The sequence below is a fragment of the Dendrobium catenatum genome, unplaced genomic scaffold, assembly GCF_001605985.2.
Source record: "Dendrobium catenatum unplaced genomic scaffold, ASM160598v2 fragScaff_scaffold_651, whole genome shotgun sequence".
In the NCBI taxonomy this organism is placed as follows: Eukaryota; Viridiplantae; Streptophyta; class Magnoliopsida; order Asparagales; family Orchidaceae; genus Dendrobium; species Dendrobium catenatum.
Window position 1 is genome coordinate 254,971 of NW_021319113.1, and position 19,767 is coordinate 274,737.

General features: G+C 37.5%; 2 protein-coding genes across 3 annotated transcripts; one reads left to right on the forward strand and one right to left on the reverse strand.

Moving 5' to 3' along the window:
• The first annotated feature begins 3,089 nt into the window (after positions 1-3,089).
• LOC110103808 (phospholipase A I) lies at positions 3,090-15,385 on the forward strand. Of its 2 annotated transcripts, XM_020832655.2 has the most exons (18): positions 3,090-3,750; positions 5,412-5,559; positions 5,657-5,735; positions 5,840-5,993; positions 6,073-6,282; positions 6,379-6,624; positions 6,724-6,886; positions 6,976-7,236; positions 7,350-7,471; positions 7,551-7,712; positions 12,044-12,233; positions 12,361-12,497; positions 12,681-12,819; positions 13,020-13,226; positions 13,313-13,778; positions 13,859-14,075; positions 14,160-14,249; positions 14,736-15,385. In XM_020832655.2, the coding sequence occupies exons 1-18, from the start codon at positions 3,232-3,234 to the stop codon at positions 15,174-15,176; spliced, it is 3,951 nt and encodes a 1,316-aa protein (XP_020688314.1). In that variant the 5' UTR covers positions 3,090-3,231; the 3' UTR covers positions 15,177-15,385. The 2 variants fall into 2 exon arrangements, with proteins under 2 accessions (XP_020688314.1, XP_020688315.1); XM_020832656.2 differs by lacking the exon at positions 3,090-3,750 and having other exon boundaries at positions 5,498-5,559; positions 5,829-5,993.
• Positions 15,386-16,200: 815 nt separating this feature from the next.
• Positions 16,201-19,512, reverse strand: LOC110103802 (aldose 1-epimerase). Its single transcript, XM_020832648.2, has 5 exons — positions 19,309-19,512; positions 19,166-19,215; positions 17,690-17,816; positions 17,403-17,507; positions 16,201-16,888 (listed from the first exon to the last, which is right to left on the reverse strand). Exons 1-5 carry the CDS (start codon positions 19,409-19,411, stop codon positions 16,266-16,268), a joined length of 1,008 nt encoding a protein of 335 aa, XP_020688307.1. The 5' UTR covers positions 19,412-19,512; the 3' UTR covers positions 16,201-16,265.
• Between the last annotated feature and the right edge of the window lie 255 nt (positions 19,513-19,767).

A 19,767-nucleotide genomic window follows, 5' to 3' on the forward strand; every position in this document is an offset into this window, starting at 1 on the left:
TATTTGGATATCCTTTTGGAGCACTCTACGAGGAGTCCAAAGGGAAAAGTAAACCCCTACAGGGGGTTTCCTTTTTCATTTGGATACCCTTTTGGAGGAGTCACTACGAGGAGCCAGAAGGAAGAACGAAGATGATCCAAAGACGAATCAAGGAAGAGAAGAAGAAGACTGAAGAAATATAAAAATGCCTTATTTTAAGATTTGCGTCGTTCCCGGGTTGTTGTCGGTGGAGCCCGGCCACCTTTACTTACTGTATTCTGTGATGTAATATTGTATGACACTTGCCATGGACACTCTTTTTCGTGGGATTTGTTTCTGTGTTGTGATTTACTTACTTTATTTGCGCAGTAGAACCGGCATGTTTTTCATAGGTTTGTTTCTTGCATGTGCTTGTGTCTGACCGCTAGGCTCTTTAGGGATAAAATTTTTATACTCGTAATTATTAAATAAAAAAAAATTAAGATTAACTCACATAGAAACATAACGACTTTAGGGAATAGCCGGAATCGTCCGGGGGCGCATGCACGCATTCTCTCTTCTATTAGACAAACTTCCCCGCCTGCGGGTAGAGTCCGGATAATCTGGCCTATGAGGATGAAGTGCCGGACCTGGGGAAGTTTAGTCATTCAAAAATTATTTTATAAAGCCTTTTTTAAAATTCATACATATTTGATTTGGAGACTTTAACCAGCATAAATTGCATTAGTAACTAATTAAAATCAAGATTTAATTGCATTAGTTTTAGGAGCATTATACCACTCATAAGTGTGGGATCAATTAGGGATTTCTTTAGTTGTCGATCCCAATTTCAGTCTAAACTACCCACCCATCTCTCATACAGACTGGATAGCATGGATTTTACACGACTAGGAGGTTTTAGCTGGCTTCCTTTGTCAGACAAGGTATAAGTCCAGGATTGCATTAGCTAGGTCGTAGATGTTAGTGTCGTGTGTACGACACTATATCTTTTATAGATTTAGGGTCTAAAGGTGAGTGGTACGAGTGAACCACTATACACCTTATTGGTGGGTAAGCTTTCCTTCCTTCTGAAAGCTATAAATCCTACCTATCCGCGTTACACAGATGACGCCACCTCCCTCTTTCTCTCATGCTTGTTTGAATGCGTGGCCTCTTTCTTTTCTCCTCTCTCTCTTGCTTGGACCCCCCCCCCTCTCATGAGAAATGAGGGCTCTATTTATATATTTTCTGGAGTGGCATGACGCGTAAATAGTCGCGAGATCAAGGGCGAATTGGGAGTGGTCAAATGGACGGCCGATGTTGAATCCTATGATCGTGCACCGTTTGTTGATCATTTGAGGGCCTTAGTGATATCAGAATTCAGTGATCTTAGGCTTGTTGGATTCTTCTCGTCGAGCCGTTCGATTCGAGTATAAGATCGTTAAAATCGGACACCGTTTGGTAACTCAAACAGTGCTACGAAGCTTACAACAGCGCTTGGAGTCCTTAATTTGGGCTCATTTGGGCTCGGATTGAGTTGAATTTGGTGTCGTTGGATTCGTATTTACGAGACGCTCAGTTTGACTATAAGCTTGTTGAAATCGGAGTTGAGATGGTCTCCGGATTAATTTTAGAAGTTTCCAACTCAATTCTGCATCGAGATTTGTGCCCGATCAAGATAAATTTTGACGATGTATCAAGTATGTATTTATATTCGTCGATGGGGATGATTAAGGTTTTATTTGGGACAACCAGCTTTTTGCTGCTTCTTGAAGCATGGTATAAAAATTATTTCAAGAACTAATAAAAAAGCCACCCCAAACGAAGCCTAATACTTCATTTGAGATGACTTCCTTACCATTTCTTAAAGCAGCTTTCTAACTCGTACTAGAATGTTGTTTTAAGAAACAACAACCAAAAAATGCCTAAGACTTGCAAACCTGACAATACTCGATTCCTAATCTTTAGATATATAATTGTTCCCTTAGCGTTATGTATTTATAGTTAGTCTATATTAAAGATTCATAGGGAGTTTCCTCTTCATTTCATGATACTATAAAGTATGGCAGTTGGCTATTAATGTTTATGTACTTATATTTGATTAACTTTGCATGGATTCTTTAAGTTTCGTTTGTGACAGTTTTTTTACTGTTTCATAAAATAATTTTTTAGTATAAAAATTAAAATTGTTTTATTAGAAAGCTGATTTATGTGGTTGTAAAAAAAATCGTCGTAAATAAAATTTAAATTTCTTACTATTGTATGGATCTTATCTATGTGCATAGTTGATATAGTAATTTAATAATGAAAGATTTCTTATATATTGCAGTGATCAATTTTCATGTATTAATTTTTTGTTGTAGATTAATTTGTAATTTGAAAGAAAAAATCTATTTTGGATTATAAAAGAATATAATTGTTTTTTTATCCGCTCTTTTTTTTCTTTTTTTGGTAACGGGGGTATCGGTCCGTTGTTACGTCAGCTTGTGACGCGCTTGACGATTTCCACTAATCTCTCGGCGAGTCTACCAATAACCAACCCCACAGGTGCAGGACCCACAGTTATTTTCTCTCCACTTAAGGAATCGTGCCGTATGAGAGGAGATTCGAACTTGGGATGGTGGGTTCTCAATCAAGCACTCCCACCAACCCATCTAAGCCGGTGGGGTATTTATCCACTCTTTTGATCAATGTTAAGAAAATTTAAGGAATCTATAAATTTATATTATCTTCTTTGAAATATTTTGCCATTGTCTTCAACGAAGTTAAAATATATAATTAAATATATTATATTATGAATTTTTATTTTAAAGTTTTTATTCAAAAATATACGTGCAACAAAACTAATAGAGCTAAAATTAAGAACATTTTATTTAACGACTTATATTGATTTATTTAAAATGATTTGCAAAAAAAGTATTATTTTTAAATATGTTTAAAATTATAATTAAAAAAATAGAAATGGCCACAAATGAAGTTGAGAGCAAAATAACAAAAATAAGAAAGTCAAGTTTCTTAGTCTTTACGCTGTTTTAAGTTTTAAGAAAGACAAGAGGCTAGGTTTGCAATTTTTTTAATGTGAAGGGGTTTATTTGTAATAACCTCGAATAGTTAAGAGAAGCAGGCGAAACCGAAGAAAAACTGAAGCCGAGTAGCCGACCCGTCCTCCCTCGCCTTACTTACCCCCATCGTCCCCGGCCGCCGTACCCTTTCCTTCATCTCCGATCATCGAAACCCTAACCCTGTTATTCTTCATCGAAGTTCACCCAAGCTATGTCATGGAGCTTGGGTTGGAAACGAGCATCCGAGATCTTCCACCTTACACTTGACTACGGTGACTCCAGCGACAATGCTGACGATCCGCCCCCTCCTTCCCTGCCTACTCAGCCTCCAGAGCCTCGTCCCTCCTCTAACGAGCTCGGGTTCCGGATCGATCTCGAGTGGTCGGCCGGAGATGACGAGGAGCAGGTCGCACTCCGCCTCCAGTCGCAGCTCATGGTCGCGCTTCCCCCGCCTCAGGACACAGTGCTCGTTGATATTCATGAGAACGGTGGAGACGAGGGGGAGAACCTCGTTGGCGTGCTGATGAAGGTGATGAAGAGGCGGGAGCCGCTGCGGGGCGTGACGATGTCTAAGGCGGCGGGGTCGGGGCAACAGAGCGACGGGGTCGGGGTTTTGACACGTCTGCTAAGGTCAGATCTTGCGTCAACGGGGAGCAGAGATGGGTTATCCAGTTTGTCGGAGCATTGGGGGGCCGTGACGGTTCTGAATCTCTGTGGATGCGGCTTATCGGTGAGTTTTTTTTTTTTTTTTTCGTGAATGTTTGGAGATTACAGTCCTCGTTTTGATGTTTTCTCTTATTTATTGAGTTGATCTTTAAACTTAGATTATCTTGACGCGTAATTAGGGCTGCTTCAATCCAATTTGTACCCGTTAGGTTCCATTTTTCTCGAATTTCGCATCTCTACTTCTGTTGATAAAAATCAGGTTTTACTCCCTTTTTTACTATAATAGCTGTTTTAATCTTCGTCGACTAATCGCAGTGGACTACTGCGTTCCATGTGCTTTATAACATTTTGTTAGTGGAAGTGAAATCGTGAAGGTTTACTTCATGTCCTTCTTCAATCAAGAGAGGAGCGATGCAAAGGTAAAATGAGTTATGTTTTTAGTACCACTCCTTGGCTCCAAAAGAGGGTCCATTTTGTTGTATTTGCGTCGCTTATGCTTTTGGTGGATCTTTGATTTTCCTTTCCTTTTTCAACGGTAATAGCTGCTTTAAACTTCTTTGATTAGAATTAATAGAGTTCCATGAGTTTTATCATATTTTATTAGTGGCAGTAAGCAAAATCATGAAGATTTACTTCTTGTTTTTCTTCAATGAAGAAAGGAGCTTTAGGCTTCGTAGCTTTCTAGCATAATTTTTTTTTGAAATCAGCGAAAAAATGGTCAAAAACTATCCCAAATGAAGCCTTAGAGAAATCACCAAATAAGCCAATAATTGTTGTTGTGGTTGGAGGTTCATATTGATATATGCCATTATCAATTATTCAACTTAAAAAGTCATGCTTTGCAGAAAAAAGAAAGCAAGAACCTTTCTTATTGTCATTTGTGTAGCAATTATGAGTTGTATTTCTTCGCAATTTCAAAAGGATTTACATGTATCAATTCACCGTGCTTGCTGCAACTGTCTAGTTTTACTTGTTGATTTTCTAGAAAGCTGAGTGAAACACTGAAAAATCAACATAATTAATAGCATTTTGGTGTTAAAGTCAAGATGGCTTATCTAGGTATGTGTTTGGTGGCTTAGCAAAAGCAAGGCACTTGTATGGTATTTATAAAAACTAAGAAGCATGTATAAACTTATAACATGCAATAAATTAGATCATATATTTTTATTATTCCTATAGACATAGTTATTAATGGTTCCTAGAGATCATTCCAGAAACTTTCTTATGCTTCATTCAGTGTTATTTTAGAATTTTATCCACATTGAGTTGATTCACTTCCTTGTTCTATTTTCTCTATTGACTACTATATTCTTGTAAAATTCTAACAGAACTTCTTTTGAAAAGTTATAACAATTTAGTTTAATTATGCAGCTTTTGCTCTCAGAGTTGTCAGTGCATGCTTGTGCAAGTATCTACTAGGTTATCTAGCATTTTTCCTTGTTCTTTCATTCTATCTTGTGACTGGGTAATTAAATGCGTGCCTTTGGTACACCCTACAATTGCTACTTAATCATAGAAACTGTATTTTTGAAGTAAAACCTTTGCTTGTGTGCATATGCATGTACACTCTTGAAAGCTTTGCTTGTGTGCATATGCATGTACACTCTTGAAAGCTTTGCTTGTGTGCATATGCATGCACACTCTTGTGTGGCATGCTTGCTTGGCGGTTAGTTTTAGCCTACTACTATAAAAGCGTTCATTTCTTCATCTCTCTGGCGTTAACAGGTATTGCCTGTAGAGTTGATGAAGCTTACGCTTCTTGAGAAGCTTTATCTGAATAACAATAAACTTGCACAGCTTCCACCTGAACTTGGTGAGTTGAGAAGTTTGAAAGTGCTAAGAGCTGACAACAATATACTGGTATCTGTGCCTGGTAAGCCCAATTCAAGTAATAATTTGTTTGTAAACAAACTTTAACCCCTCGTATATTTCTTCTTGCGCATTTATCACATTGGATATATTCATTTCAGTTGAGTTGAGGCAGTGTGTAATGCTAGTTGAGCTTTCACTAGAACACAACAAGCTCATTCGCCCACTTCTGGATTTCAGGTCATCCTATAAGCAGCATGCTCTGCAAAGCTCTCATGCTAATAGGTTTTCATACCTTTTGAATATGCCGATAAAGCTAAAATATCTTTTCAGTTTAATGGCAGGGCTATGTCTGAGCTTCGAGTTCTAAGACTATATGGTAATCCACTCGAGTTCCTTCCTGAAATATTGCCATTGCACAATCTTCGACGTTTATCTCTTGCCAATATTAGAATTGTGGCAACGGAAAATATTAAAACAGTGAATGTGCAAATAGAGGTAATGATTTCAGTTTGAAATCTTTCTTGGGCTGCTTAACTTTTGAATATACCTTAAGCCTTCTCTCTTGTGATTTCAGACAGATAATAGTGGCTACTTTAGTGCATCAAAACACAAATTAAGCCCCTTCTTCTCTCTTATTTTCCGATTTTCTTCATGCCATCATCCCTTGTTGGCATCTGCTCTAGCAAAACTCATGCAAGACCACAATAACCATTTAGCCATTAATAAAGAAGAAAATGCCATACGACAGCTTATAAGCATGATAAGCAGCGATAACCGGCATGTGGTACGCTCTTTTTTAGGTCAACTAATTTGATTAAGTATGTTTACTTGCATATTTTAATTCAAGTACGTCATTTGCATTGGTGAGCGCATATTTCAGGTTGAACAAGCTTGTTCCGCTCTTTCTTCATTAGCATCAGATGTTTCCTTGGCAATGCAGTTGATTAAGTCTGATATAATGCAACCCATCGAGTCTGCTCTTAAATCAGTTGGTCAAGAAGAGTTAATGTCTCTTTTGCAAGTCATGGTAAATTTGGCATTTGCTTCTGATAGCGTTGCACAGAAGATGTTGACAAAAGATGTACTGAAATCACTTAAGGCACTTTGTGCACACAAGAACATAGTGGTAATGCTACTTCAATTTGAATTGGAGCTTCTGGGAAATGTGCTTACAATAGCCACTGCTAACCAGAGCATGCATTTTGGCTTTGATTTTTTTTATCAGGTTCAACGGCTAGCATTATTAGTTGTTGGCAATTTAGCATTCTGTCCCGTGAACCGTCGTATGCTAGTTCAATCCGAAAGCTTGCGTGAACTTCTCCTACGCCTGACAGTCGCACCTGAGCCACGTGTATGCAAGGCTGCTGCACGTGCTTTGGCCATTCTTGGCATGTCATTTCTATTTCATGATTCAGACACGAAGCGCCATTTCTTTATGAATAACTTGTATTCATGTTCATTCTATATTTATCAACAGGTGAGAATGAAAGCTTGAGGAAGGCAATAAAAGGAAGGCCGGTTGGAAAGCAAGGGTTGCGTATTCTTTCAATGGATGGTGGTGGCATGAAGGGTTTGGCAACTGTACGGATGCTTAAACAAATTGAACAAGGCACTGGCAAGCGTATTCATGAATTATTTGACCTTATTTGTGGCACTTCTACTGGTGGCATGCTTGCAATTGCTCTTGGAGTTAAACAGATGACCCTGGATCAATGTGAAGAAATTTACAAAGAACTAGGTGATTACCAATGATTAGTCACCCTTACATGGCATTTCTTTTTTATTTATTTATTCTCTTTTAGATTGTGCAATGCCTTCTCATAATAGTGCTATTGATTTTTCATTCTCTAGGCAAAATTGTGTTTACGGATCCTATTCCAAAAGATAATGAAGCCGCAAGCTGGAGAGAGAAGCTGGATCAACTATACAAGAGTTCATCTCAAAGGTTTAGAGTTGTTGTTCACGGGTCTAAGGTATGGAATTTTAGGCGAGAACTTTTTTCTTTTCCTTTTTTCTTGGTCTCTTTTGTGCTCAGCAAACTTTCTCATGCAGCACAGTGCAGACCAATTTGAAAGGTTGCTTAAAGAGATGTGTGCAGATGAGGATGGTGATCTCCTAATAGATTCAGCTGTGAAGACGATCCCTAAGGTTTTTGTTGTGTCAACTCTTGTTAGTGTCGCACCAGCTCAACCATTTATATTCCGAAACTATCAGGTTCATCCACTGCAACATATTTTTCTTATTTCAATTACTTTTGGATTAAATATTCTATTGATTAGGGCATGGCTAGAGTAGTGATTAGGTTGCCTCCATTGTAACGTTGACAGGTTCAAATTTCAAAAACAACCTTTAGGCAGAACATAAACCATTCTCAAGTCCTTGCAATGGATGGAGCCTCGTGTGCTGAATATGTCATCATTTTTTGTTCTTGTTTGTATATGGTTTCTCAGGATGAGATATGCTTTTGCTAAAATTCATGTTTTGGTCATAATGTTTGTTATTTAAATGTCATGTCTAACATGAAGGAACGAAGTTTGTATGACAATGCAACTTTAAATCTAGTTGAAGTTCCTCCAAATAGGAGGCGCAGTTTAAGAGCTCATATGGGGTGATGGAATTATGTGGGTATGATTAACTAGTATTTAATATATAATATTATAAAACCGCTTAGATTTTAATGCTTGGGTAAAAAATAATAATAATAATAAAAAAGGAGGCTAAGTTCCTACGTAGTTATCCTGATGAATTACTGAGCATTTATGAGTTAAAATGTTTGCTAAGGATAACTGGCCTGGTGGTTTGATTGACATCAATCATAATTTTTTATTTGATCTGTATTGGTGAACGCCATGCAAAATTTGTGTTATATTAAATTTCTCTGTTGATAAAAAATGAAACAACAAGTTGATTTTTTCGCATAGTTATGTCCATAGGGTTTTTTATGTGGATTGGGAACATTATATCATAAGAAAAGCTATTTTTTATGTGTTTACCCCAAAACTTGGGATCATTATTCTAGTGCAATTTACCCCAAACTTTTTTATGTGAAACTTGATTAATTGTCTCTATCTTTGAATGACTTTTTTTATTCCTTTTGAATCTCTTCACACTCGCAAGATCACTATCTCTATTATTTGGGGTTATTGTTGGTTCTATTAAGAGCTCCACATCAAAGGAACTTTGAGTTTGAGGAAAGTATCTTTGAATGCAAATTGAATATATGACTAGCTTTTATCTCATATCTTTGGGTGTTCCGAGTAGCTGGTGCACAACAATCCTGTTGATGAGCTCGGTTTGATCATATGTTTGTGGATGAAATATTGTATTATGAGTATTATTCAAATATTCAATATGTCTCACAAATACTTCCAAAAACTACTAAGAAAGTTGAAGACTTTGTTTGATATAATTGAACTCAATAAATTGAAGCACTAAAATATTCTTTAAGATTAAATGAGTTCCTCCTTCTCCCATAATGTTCTATTTTCATGCCATGAGGACTATCACCTTCGAGAACCTATTCATCATAACAAAAGTGATTTGTAATTGCTATTGGTCATTGGCAACCCTCTTATGAAGTTTGTGGAGATGCTCTCCCATGGACGAGTTGGAACAGAAAGAGGAGTGCATAATCCTTTCCTCTTGTTTAAAGGTTTTGGAGTACAACAAAGTACACATTTATTTAGGAATTTGGCCACTTCAAGATGCATTCTTGGCTAATTCAGTTATCTCTGCATGTTTTGTGGCATCTTTGTCAGCCCAATGTGTCATGCGTGCTTTTCTTATCTATTTCACCCACTAAAATCTTTAGAAACAAAGGTGATTCCCATTATATATAAATCACTTTTTGATGGTAAATCCTTTCTCTCAGGCTCCTAAAATTACTCGAAAGTTTTCATCAAGCTTGCACGTAGTTGCAATTCCTCTTGCCAAGATGGTTGTAGTTGCATTATTGCCATTAAATCATTGGTGGTTGAGAGAGCATGCTCATCATCTTATCATGCACTCCCTTATGTACCTAGTGACCAAATTAAAATGTTGGAGGTGCACCATTCACTTCTTATACCTCACTTGCTAAAACTTTGACTTTTCTTTGGAGTATTGAAGTGGTTTTTGGTTCGTATGAACTACAATCTCTTTCTTAAGTAGATTAGGTTGCCAGTACTTCATTGTCGTGTGAAGTGCGAGAAATTTATGATCATAGGACAGATAATTTTTCTGCAACTTGGAGCAACCAAAATAGTATGCTTCATGTCTCCCTTATTGCATCAAAATTTTTTCGAAATAATTTTTTCAAATTTGTCAATGCTAAAGCTGACATCTTGCTACCTTCTTTTTTAAAAAGAAAAAAACACGCTCTCATGTTTTCCTTGTTAGGAAGAATTTTTGTTGGACATTTTTAGTGAATTTGGTGTTTTCGTAAGTACAATGAAGTTGCTACAACAACAACATCATCAAGTCTTTATTTCACTACGTGGGTTTGGCTATATGAATCCTTATTCTCCATTGTGTCATCTAAGGTGACTCTACCTATTCTTATCTGTCACTCCAACATTTTCACGTATATACTTGTTTCACATTCTACCTCTAAGAGTAAAAGCCAATCATTCACCTCAGTATACTCATCTTTGCAACACTTAACTTAATTTTATGCTTCTCTTTTTATGACCAACATTCGGTGCCATTAAGCATTGCAGGTCTCATTATCATGTTATAGAAATTTCCCTTAAGTTTGAGGGGGTATTTTTCTATCACACAAAGCATTGAAGTACAATGAAGTTGCTGATCAACCTTATTAAATTGGCACACTCCTATAAAACACCACACATCAATCACCTTCCATGCTTGAGGGCAATCTCTTATGATTTTGATCTCTTAAGATTAATAGTAATCTCACTACCATCAACTTCAAAGCAAAATAGTCTTCTTTATAAAATCACATTTCTTCAGATTTGGGAAGATTATATTCTTTTTTCGGAGGCTAAGCACTTTTTGCACGTGTTTGTGATGTTCCTCCCATAGTCCCATGTCTAATTGTAGATGAAGATGTTGAACATCACAAAATCCTTTATGAATGGTCTCATAATGTCATCCATGAGGCACATAAATATTGTTGGCAAATGCAAAGGTGGAATGACATCACTATCTAGTAAAATATTCCTTGTTTAGTTTTGTGCAGTCTTTACGTATCTTCTTTTTTTGTATTTAGACTTGGTTGTTAATTTCAAATCCAGCTTTGTGAAGATTATGTCATGCTTCAGCTGGACATAGTTGGTCTAGAAAATCATCCTCTTTGGAAAGTGTATACTAATTCTTCACCATGATCTTAATTAGTGTTTGATAGTCTACACACATTTTTCAACCATTGCTCTTCTTTGGCACCATCATGATTGACGATTCACATGATAAGCTGCTCTACTTTATGACTTCTTGCTCTAGCAACTCAATTACTTGCTTCTATTTTTCTTTGTTCTCCACCATAGAGCTGTGGTGCATCTAATGTTATGCATAGTAGAGTTCAAGAGAAGGTTGACTTAGACTTTGTTTGGGACAATTTTCTTACTACTTCTTGAAGCAATTTTTTAGTATAAAAATTAAAATTTTTATACTAGAAAGCCGTTTTAAGAAGCAATAAGAAAGACATCCCAAACGAAGTCTTAATCTCCACATTTCAATGTGGCAAACCTCTTATTTCTCGAAAAGCCCCTGATTTTATTCCACCAATAACAATAGTATAAATCCTCATAGCTCATGTAAAATTCAGTGCTTTCACCCTTTCTCTCACTTTCTTCTATTATTAAATGCTCATGCATTTTCATTTGCCCCCCTTTTCATCAAACAGATGACATGATAAAAAAATTGCACACATTTGTTGCCCTTTTCACCAGTCCAGCCACAACCATGTCTAAAAACTAACAACCCTTGCTCACATTATCTTGAGAGAGATGATGATATTATTGTACTCGTCAGTGGAAGATAGCATTTGAGTTCCATAGATATGAGCTTCCGAAGATGATCTTACATATTTTGAGAGAAAACCCTTCGCATTATGTTGTTGATGTATGCCCTGGTGATGGCAAAGCAATCATGACACTAATGATCATTCGACATTTTCAAGTGCTTTTGAATCCATCCCCATGAATAAGAATAGAGTGATGCGGCGGTTCAAGATCCAACCTTTCGACCAAACCTGTCAAGATACGATTCTTTTGACTCCCCAAGTTGAAGATGGTGTTAACCACATCCTGCTTCACTTGAATATGTAATTTGTACATCTTTTCACATTACAAGTGTCGTACTCAACCCTTTTCCCTCAACAATGCTATTAAGAAAATGCTCAGAGTTTGAGTGATTCACCGATTCCAATATTTGATCCTACTCCACTGTAGTGGCTACTTTCTCTTGTTGAACTTATCGTGAAGGGCTTCGGATAAAGTTTCTAGCACTTGGTTCCATGATATGTGCAGTTTTTCAGTTCGGCAGTGAAGTTATTCTTATTTCTCTGTGTATATAGTAGTAGTAATGGTAGATTTTTTTCCTTTCAGTATCCTGTTGGTACCCCAGAGTTGTCCTCAGGGTTGGCTGAAAGTACTGCCTCCTGTGGCATAGCAGCGGGTCCTGTTGGTCAACATAGTAGTCATCATTGGGCCTTCATGGGGAGCTGCAAGCACCGGATATGGGAAGCAATAAGGGCATCTTCTGCTGCTCCTTATTATCTTGATGACTTTGCAGATGGTGATTTCAAATCTCTTCTTGAATGTTGCTTTAGGCTTTTGTTTTCTTTGCACATTTGTTTGTTTGTTGTTTTTTTCCGCTGCATTGTGCTGCTAAAATAACTTTTGTTTTGTTTGTCTTCTTTAAGATTTAAATCGGTGGCAAGATGGAGCTATTCTGGCAAATAATCCTACAATTTTTGCCATAAGAGAGGCACAGCTTTTGTGGCCTGATGCTCGAATCGATTGCCTAGTTTCTGTTGGGTGTTGTTCTGTTCCAACCAAAGTAAGAAATTGAGTCGTTTGCTTCAAATATATAGATTTGCAGGGAATCTCGATACTAAAATGGAAATTTTACACTGCGTTATATTTTAGATGTATAGATTACTGAAAGAATGGTTTTGTTTCCATCATGGTTCAGAAGGTCTTTGTTTCTAATCCGGTTTCTTTTGTTTTTTACAAAATCTAGGTTCGGAAAGGTGGGTGGCGTTATTTAGATACAGGACAAGTACTGATAGAGAGCGCATGCTCAGTTGAGCGGGTGGAGGAAACAATGGATACATTGATGCCTTTGCTTCCTGACATGCAGTATTTCCGGTTCAATCCAGGTAAATGTGGTTGTGTTCTGAGCTAATGAAATCATTTTATTTATTTTTAGAATTCCACAAGTTGTTTTCTACCCTGATTTCTTACTTGAGGTCTAGCTCTAGACCCGTATAATGTCATTTTAATATTAAAAAACTTAATTTTTAAGAAGTAAACCATGATTAAAACCTTGATTCTGATTTCTGTTTCATGTGAACTACAGTGGATGAGCGATGTTGTATGGAGCTAGATGAGACTGACCCTGCTGTCTGGCTTAAATTGGAAGCTGCAACTGACGAGTATATCCAGAAAAGCTGTCTGGCTTTTGAGAGTCTGTTTGAACGTCTACTTTCAAGGAATGCCAATGAGGACAAATTGGCTGAAAAATTAAAGAGTCGCCATGCGTACAACTCAAAACTTTCAGATGCAGGTTTGTGTTGTTTCAGGCTTTCCCTATGTTGTCTTTTTCTTATGAGAACAAGTAATGATTGATTTATGAAAATGTTTTCTTATCAGTGCTTGATGATGACAGCCCTTCATTGGGGTGGAGGCGGATGGTCCTGCTTGTTGAGTCATCATATAATCTTGACTCTGGAAAAGCTGTTAATCATGGTCGAGCACTTGAGGCATTTTGTGTTCGTACTGGCATTAAGCTATCTTTTACAAACAGGTCTTCAGGATTTTCTATGCCAACAACTTCATTTCCTACTCCCTTCACATCGCCATTGCTTACAGGAAGCTTCCCCTCTAGTCCAGTTATTTATAGTCCTGAAGGTGGTCCTCAGAGAATGAGCCGTATTGATTTGGTGCCACCGCTTAGTTTGGACGGTCATTCTCTTGCGAAGGCAACATCCCCTACATCTCCACTATCATGGCAGCCTTCCATTAATGTACTTTCTTTAAATGAGAAGCTACAAAGTTTGCCTCAAGTCGGCATTATTCATTTAGCCCTGCAAAATGATTCAACTGGGTTAATCTTAAGGTTATACTTTTCTTCAAATGCTTTAATATGATTTTGCCTACTGTCAATGGACCATGTAGTGATTAGTAATTTTTCATCAGCTGGCAGAATGATGTGTTTGTGGTGGCTGAGCCTGGAGAGCTAGCAGATAAATTTCTCCGAAATGTTAAGTCGAGCCTATCAATGATGATGCGAGTTCGCAAAAGAAAAGATTTTTATTCCCTATCAAAGATTTTTTCTATATCAGATTTGGTCGCCCATTGGCGACAATTTGAAGTTGGTGGTATTCTTCATCGTTATATTGGCCGCCAAACTCAAGTATGTATATTCCAGTTTTTAGTATGTTCATTTAATTGCATTCGGCATAGTGCAGAACTATTCATGATTCTCATTATATTGAAGGTGATGGAGGATAACCAGGAAATTGGCGCATATATGTTTCGAAGGACACTTCCAGCTATTCATTTGTCATCTGAGGATGTCCGCTGGATGGTAAGATTTGTTACTTGCCTCTAATAAGATTAGAGAGCTGCCTTAGATGGTTTGGTCACATAAAACGACGGGCTTCCGGTGACCCTGTTAGAAAAATAGAGGTATTCGATTTGGCTTATATTAAAAAAGATAGAAGTAGACCTAAAAAGTCTTGGTTAGAAAATATTAGAAAAGATCTTTCTTTATTAGATTTAAACGATAATTTGACTTTTAACTAGACACAATGGAAAAAAAGGATTTATGTAGCTGACCCCACGTAGTGGGACAAAGGCTTGATGTTGTTGTTGTTCTTGTTGTTAAACTTATGGCATTTCTTTTACTTCAAATTAAGCTCCTAGAAGAAATTGAAACGTAGAATAATAAAATGCGATATGCTCCTAATAACTCCAGACCAAACAGCTCTTATGAAAATCTTATGATAGAAATTGCGTTAGTTCGTCTGTTTCTAAAATTATTTTGTCCTTTTTTTTCGGGCACCATTTGTAGGTTGGATCTTGGAGAGACAGAATTATAATATGCACAGGCAAATGTGGCCCAGCTCCAAGTTTGGTGAAAGCCTTTCTTGACATGGGAGCTAAAGCTGTGATCGCTTCCTCACTAGAACCACCTAATGCTGAATCTGTGGCACTTAACGGCGCTGGTGAATACGGCGATTTTGAAAACGGAAAATTTGTGATTGGTGATGATGAGGCCGACGATGATCCAGCTGAACCATCCAGTCCTACGAGCGATTGGGAAGACAGTGATACGGAGAAAGCTCGTCCAATTGACATGGATGACAATGATGAAGAAGAACTTTCCAGATTCGTTTGTGATTTATATGATATGTTATTTCGAGACGGCGCAACGGTTAACATCGCTGTAAACCATGCACTGAACTCTCATCCAAAGTTAAGGTACATATGTCACCTTCCTTGTACTACTTAAAATATGGATAATTTATACAACATGAATAAGCATACATCATATAGAGAAGGAAAATGAGATGATATAGAGGAAGTTATATGCGTAGAAAGGCATTAAAAATGTTGAGAATCTATTTTTGGAATGATATCCTTATTCAAAAAGAAAATGTAACGAGTTCTTCATAGAGATTTGTAGATGTTTTATCTAATAATTCAATATCATTTATGGTCTCTTGGACTACAGTTACACATGATGAAATATAGCGTAAGCATCTGCTTCCCAGCTTTAGATTTTCATGGTTGTTGTTCTACTTATGGTTTAAGGCTTCATTGGTTCTGCTTTTTGTCCTTCAAAGCAACTTTTATTTATATTAGAAATGTGAATAGAAAATTTTTATCATCAAAATATCAAATAATAACAATAATAATAAGTTTCATTTTATTTTATTTTGCTTGTTTCGACACCTGTAAACTAACTCAAATAAGACCATTTAGTATGTGGAATCTGTAGCTTGACACAATGCAAAATTCTACAATGCCTATAAAGCGGCAAATTATTGTGCGGATGCCTAACACCATCTAGAGACTAACAAAAATGCAACATATCATCCCCGCTCGGTACTGCTGACGTGGCGCATTCTGGTTGATCTCTGGACGGCGTTTGATGTCCGCACAGAATAATTTTCCCTATAAAGCATGATCGTTCGATAAAATACTAATCATAGGAACAGCAAGGAAACCATCTTTAAAGTTTACAGAGACTATGGTTGGATGAAAAAAAATGCAGAGTAAGAAAAAATTACATCATATTTAAAATATTTAGAGTTATTTAGATGATTATAAAGAATGCATGTCATTTTTTTAATTTGATTTAAATAAAATGAGTGCAGCATAAAGCTCAATTAGTGCAGATAATAATATTTGCTTGAAAATTTTTGATTTGAATGTAAAATCACCCAGAAACACTTTATATATGTAATTCAGATACATAATAGTTCAAAATGAAATAACCCATCAATTATTTAACCTCCACTTCTTATTGACAATTAAAAATAATCATTGTTCTCATCAATGCAAAGTTTCATAAAAAAATAATGGATGGACCAAATCTCTATTCAACTGAGAATTCAAACAACATTGTATGCTTGTATTTTTCTCCAGCCTGAATCACAATATTAGGAAAATTTGGCTGATTAATTGCATTTGGAAATCCTTGAGTCTCCAAACATAAACCTGCATGTTTTTGATAGATTGATCCTTCTTTTCCAGAAACACCATTAACATAGTTAGCTGTATAAAATTGCACACCAGGTGCATCACTCCATAGGTTCAGTACTCTTGAACTTGAAGAATCCTTCACCTTAGCCACATGCTTCAGTCCAGATTTCTCTTCACTGTAATCAAGAACATAGTTATGATCATAGCCACCTGGAACTTGATCAATTGTGCTACCAATTTTGTTTTCTTGTGTGAAATCAAAGGGAGTATTCTTGACCGGAGCGATTTCGCCGGTTGGTATTGAGTTGTGATCGACTGGAGTTATGTGATGCGAAAAGATTTGAATAGAATGATCGAGAATGTCGCCGGAATTGTGACCTGCTAGATTCCAGTAAGTGTGCTGAGCAAGGTTGATTGGGGTAGCTTTGCCACTGGGTGTGGCCTCCATTTCAAGTTTGAGTGAGTTGCTTGAAGGAAGGGAGTATGTTGCTGTGACTGTAACATCACCAGGATAACCTAAATTGGGCAAAGGTTAGGTAGGGTTGCAAAATTAACTCAAAATTGAAGCTAATGAGCCAGCTAACAAACTAAGGCTTCATTTGGGACAGCTTTCTTATTGCTTCTTAAAGCAACTTTCTAGCACCAAAAAATTAAATTTTTATACTAAAAAACTGCTTTAAGAAGCAATAAGAAAGTCGTGCCAAACGAAGCCTAAATCCGAATCAAATGAAATAAAAAATGTGTCCAAGTATAACTCCGATCGAAATGCATATGCATGTATGATCGCATGGATGTACATCAAACTAATAATTTATCACATCATAGGAGATTGAAATAGGATCATGTCTTTAAAGTAAACAAGGAATGTTTGGATCGAAAGAGATGGGATCAAACCAGCCTATAATCAGGCTTGAGTCAATTCAAGATTGAATTGTTAACAACCCTACAAAATATAGAAGGATGACAGAAATTTATTTGACATTTTGCTTCCTCTATAACTGAATCTTTCCAGAGAAACAAATGATTTTACCTTCCTCTCCATCTTTACTGTGATACTTGAATGTTATGGCTGGTATCCCACCATCTGTATGATCTATAACCTCCCAGACCACTTTGTTAAAGCCCTTGCTCCCACCTGATAGATAAGGAGATACAAAATACTTCCAAAGAATCAAAATTATATTCCAACAAAAAAATTCAAAGAGTTGAGAATACAATATATATATAACACGGATCTCAAAGCTAATTCAATGATTTTGAGATCAATCATGGAAGAATTTATTTTCCATGAGATTATATTCTAGATGAATTACTTACCATGAAGGCTGTTGGGGCCATTGTTAATAGGCAATGAATAGTCCACACCATTGAGAGCAAATTTCCCATCTTTGATCCGATTTGCCACACGGCCAACAATGCACCCGAAATAAGGTGCATTGTCATTCTAACCAAAAAAGATGAACAAAAATTGAAATAATTGTTGAAATGCAGTGTAGAAACAACACAAGTAAAAAAAAACTATGTATTTCTATGAAAAAATGGTAAAATCTCTAAAAATATGATGAAGAGGATGATTGCAGCCTTGCATTTTCTTTCTAATTCCTTTCTCTCTATAAATTTTAACTCATTCAAATTGAGACTTTGTTTGGGATGACTTTTTTGCTGCTTCTTAAAACAGTTTTTTAGTATAAAATTTTATTTTATTTTATTAAGAAGATGCTTTAAGAAGAAGAAAAAAAAGCTGTCCCAAATAAAATCTGAATATTAGATTTCATCATCAATGCAGCATAAATGGGACAAATGAGAATAAGTAATCAATCAAATGAATGAAAAATAACTAAAAAAATACAGTCAATCCAAAAGTTTAGTCAAAATCTTCCTTTGATCCTTTGCTTTCAACTAGATCTGTCAATTTCGGGTTACGGGTCGGGTTCGGGTCAACCCGAAATTGACCCCGTATTATTCGGGTTCGGGTCGACCCGACCCGTTTTTTCAAACGGGTCGATTTTCTGGACCCGAACCCGACCCGCTTCGGGTTCGGGTCGGGTTCGGGTCAACCCGACCCCACATATTTCAGCCAAATCTCGGGACGGCGAAAGCCTCGGGACGCCGATGTTAGTTCCGTCCTTGGGACGGCGAAAGCCTCGGGACGACGCGGCGTGAAGAAACGCCGGACGCCGGACGCCGGACGGCGGAATTGCGGCTGAGCGCCTGAGCCGCTGAGACATGAACGACGGCAGCCGCGGCTGAGTCACGGACGCGGTCACGGATGGAGAAAGCCTCGCACGCGCCACGCGGTCACGCGGGTCTCACCAGTCACCGCGACATTGACGCGGCCCACGCGGGTCGTACCGCGCTGGGCAGGCCGCAGGCGGGGCAGGCGGCTCGAGGCAGTCGGGCAGCTCGGGCAAGGGCGGGCTGGGGCAGCGGGCAGCTCGGGCAAGGGCGGGAATCAAATTTGTTTAAATTAAACGGGTTTTCGGGTTGACCCGGCAACCCGTCGGGTCAACCCGAACCCGACCCGTTTTTGTAAACGGGTCGGTTTCCCGGACCCGAACCCGACCCGCTTCGGGTTCGGGTCAACCCAAACCCGAAAATTTCGGGTCGGGTTCGGGTCGGGTTTTCGGGTCGGGTCCAATATTGACAGGTCTACTTTCAACACTCACCACAGAAAAACCAAATTGCCATCTCATACGCATCAACATCCTCATTTTTTTCACACCCACAGTGAATCCAGCTGACCAAAATTAAAATCCCATCAAAAAATTCCAAAAGATCTTTCCTACAACTTACCACATAAGCATCAAGGGAGTCAAACCCTAGAACTACATCTGCCACATTTCCTGAAATCCAAACAGAAATCAAAATAGACCATCTCAATCAAATCAGATCACGATGAAACCTGCAGGAGATGACCAAATCCAATAAACCCTAACCTTCGGAATCAGGGACGAGAAGAGAAGTGATGGCGGCGCCGACGTTGGTCAGCCTCACTTTTATCCTTCCGTTGCTGAGCTCAAACAGCTCCGGCTTCGCCATTTATCTTCTTTCTTCACCCGGCAAAACGCTTTCTTTGATTTTCTACTCAGCGACGGAGAAATTTATAAGAAAAGCTATTGAAGATAGAATCATCAGACGGATAAGTGTGCTGCCATTCTTATCGTTTACTAACCTTTATTCCTAAAAATAATTTTGATAATTACAAATTTTATTTTAATTATTTTATTGTTCTTATTTTTAAAATAACAGTCTTCGAAGTTATAGCTTTGAAATAAAAAAATATATTAAAAAATTAGTTTGGGATTAATATGATAAGTCTAAAAATCAATTAATTTTATTTAAATATAATATAATATAATATAATATAATATAATATATATATATATATATATATA